Source organism: Corylus avellana, chromosome ca1 (assembly GCF_901000735.1).
Source record: "Corylus avellana chromosome ca1, CavTom2PMs-1.0".
Taxonomy (NCBI): Eukaryota; Viridiplantae; Streptophyta; class Magnoliopsida; order Fagales; family Betulaceae; genus Corylus; species Corylus avellana.
The window spans coordinates 50,463,134-50,464,030 of record NC_081541.1 but is presented as its reverse complement, the minus strand read 5'-3'; the positions used below and the strand labels follow the sequence as shown (position 1 = coordinate 50,464,030).

Genomic DNA, 897 nt, shown 5'->3' with positions numbered 1-897 from the left:
ATTAAGAGCCTCTACCAATTCCTAGGGTTGTCTACCATGCATAATTCTTCAAATCCTGGCTTTTGTTTTCAAATTAAATCATTGTGATTTTGTCACATTGGCATTTATCATTGTTAAACTGCAATAAAAATATGGTAAATACTAAAGCTATAAATGCTGGATTGGTAAAAATGGTATATTGAAAACAATAGTTGAGATTTAAAGAATTTTACGCGATAGAATACCTTAAAAATTGTAGAGCATCATAATCCCAGAAAATAATTTTAATCATGGGTAGTATTATATTATCTAGTCGTGAAGCTGCATAACTTATGGTTCCCAAACCCCAACGAACGAACTAATTTCCAAGTTGCATGATAGAATACCTTAGAAATTGCAGAGGATCCTGATCCCCGAAAATAATATCAATCATGGGTATTATATCTAGTTGTTAAGTTGTAAAAATTTGTGGTTCCCAAACCCCAATTAACGAAACAATTAATAAGATTACACTTAAATACTATATTAACAAATAAAATAAGCCACAAATTGGGAATATGAAAAAGAAGAGAAAAAGTGAGACCTGAGGACTTGCGCCGGTGGAGATTGCGATTCCTGCAATGAAACATTTTTACGCAGTTACATTATTTAAAAAATAAAAAACGATGATTATGGTAGTAATGATACATAGATAGAGAGATAGATACCTTTGATTGGGAGGAGCATATCGCTTGACGGGTGCATCCGATGCTGGTAGTGTAGGTGTAGGGTTTTCCAGCATCTCTCCCTCTCCGTCTCTCCCTGTCTCTGTCTCTCTGTCTCTGTGATGAGTGATCAGTCGGGACTCAACAGGTCACGGCCCAAGAGACGGGGAGAGAGAGACGCATACAAGACAATAGAGGAGGAAAGTTTTTTTTT

At 35.9% G+C, this 897-nt stretch overlaps 1 protein-coding gene across 1 annotated transcript in view; it reads right to left on the bottom strand.

The window, feature by feature from the left end:
* LOC132190112 (uncharacterized) overlaps window positions 1–897 on the bottom strand; it is a 10,718-nt gene extending 9,821 nt beyond the window's left edge. The window contains exons 1-2 of the mRNA XM_059605006.1: window positions 687–897; window positions 563–594 (exon numbers count right to left, since the gene is read on the bottom strand). Of these exons, the coding sequence (XP_059460989.1) occupies window positions 563–594; window positions 687–760 (106 nt within the window). The 5' untranslated portion in view covers window positions 761–897. The remainder of the gene's footprint in view (window positions 1–562; window positions 595–686) is intronic.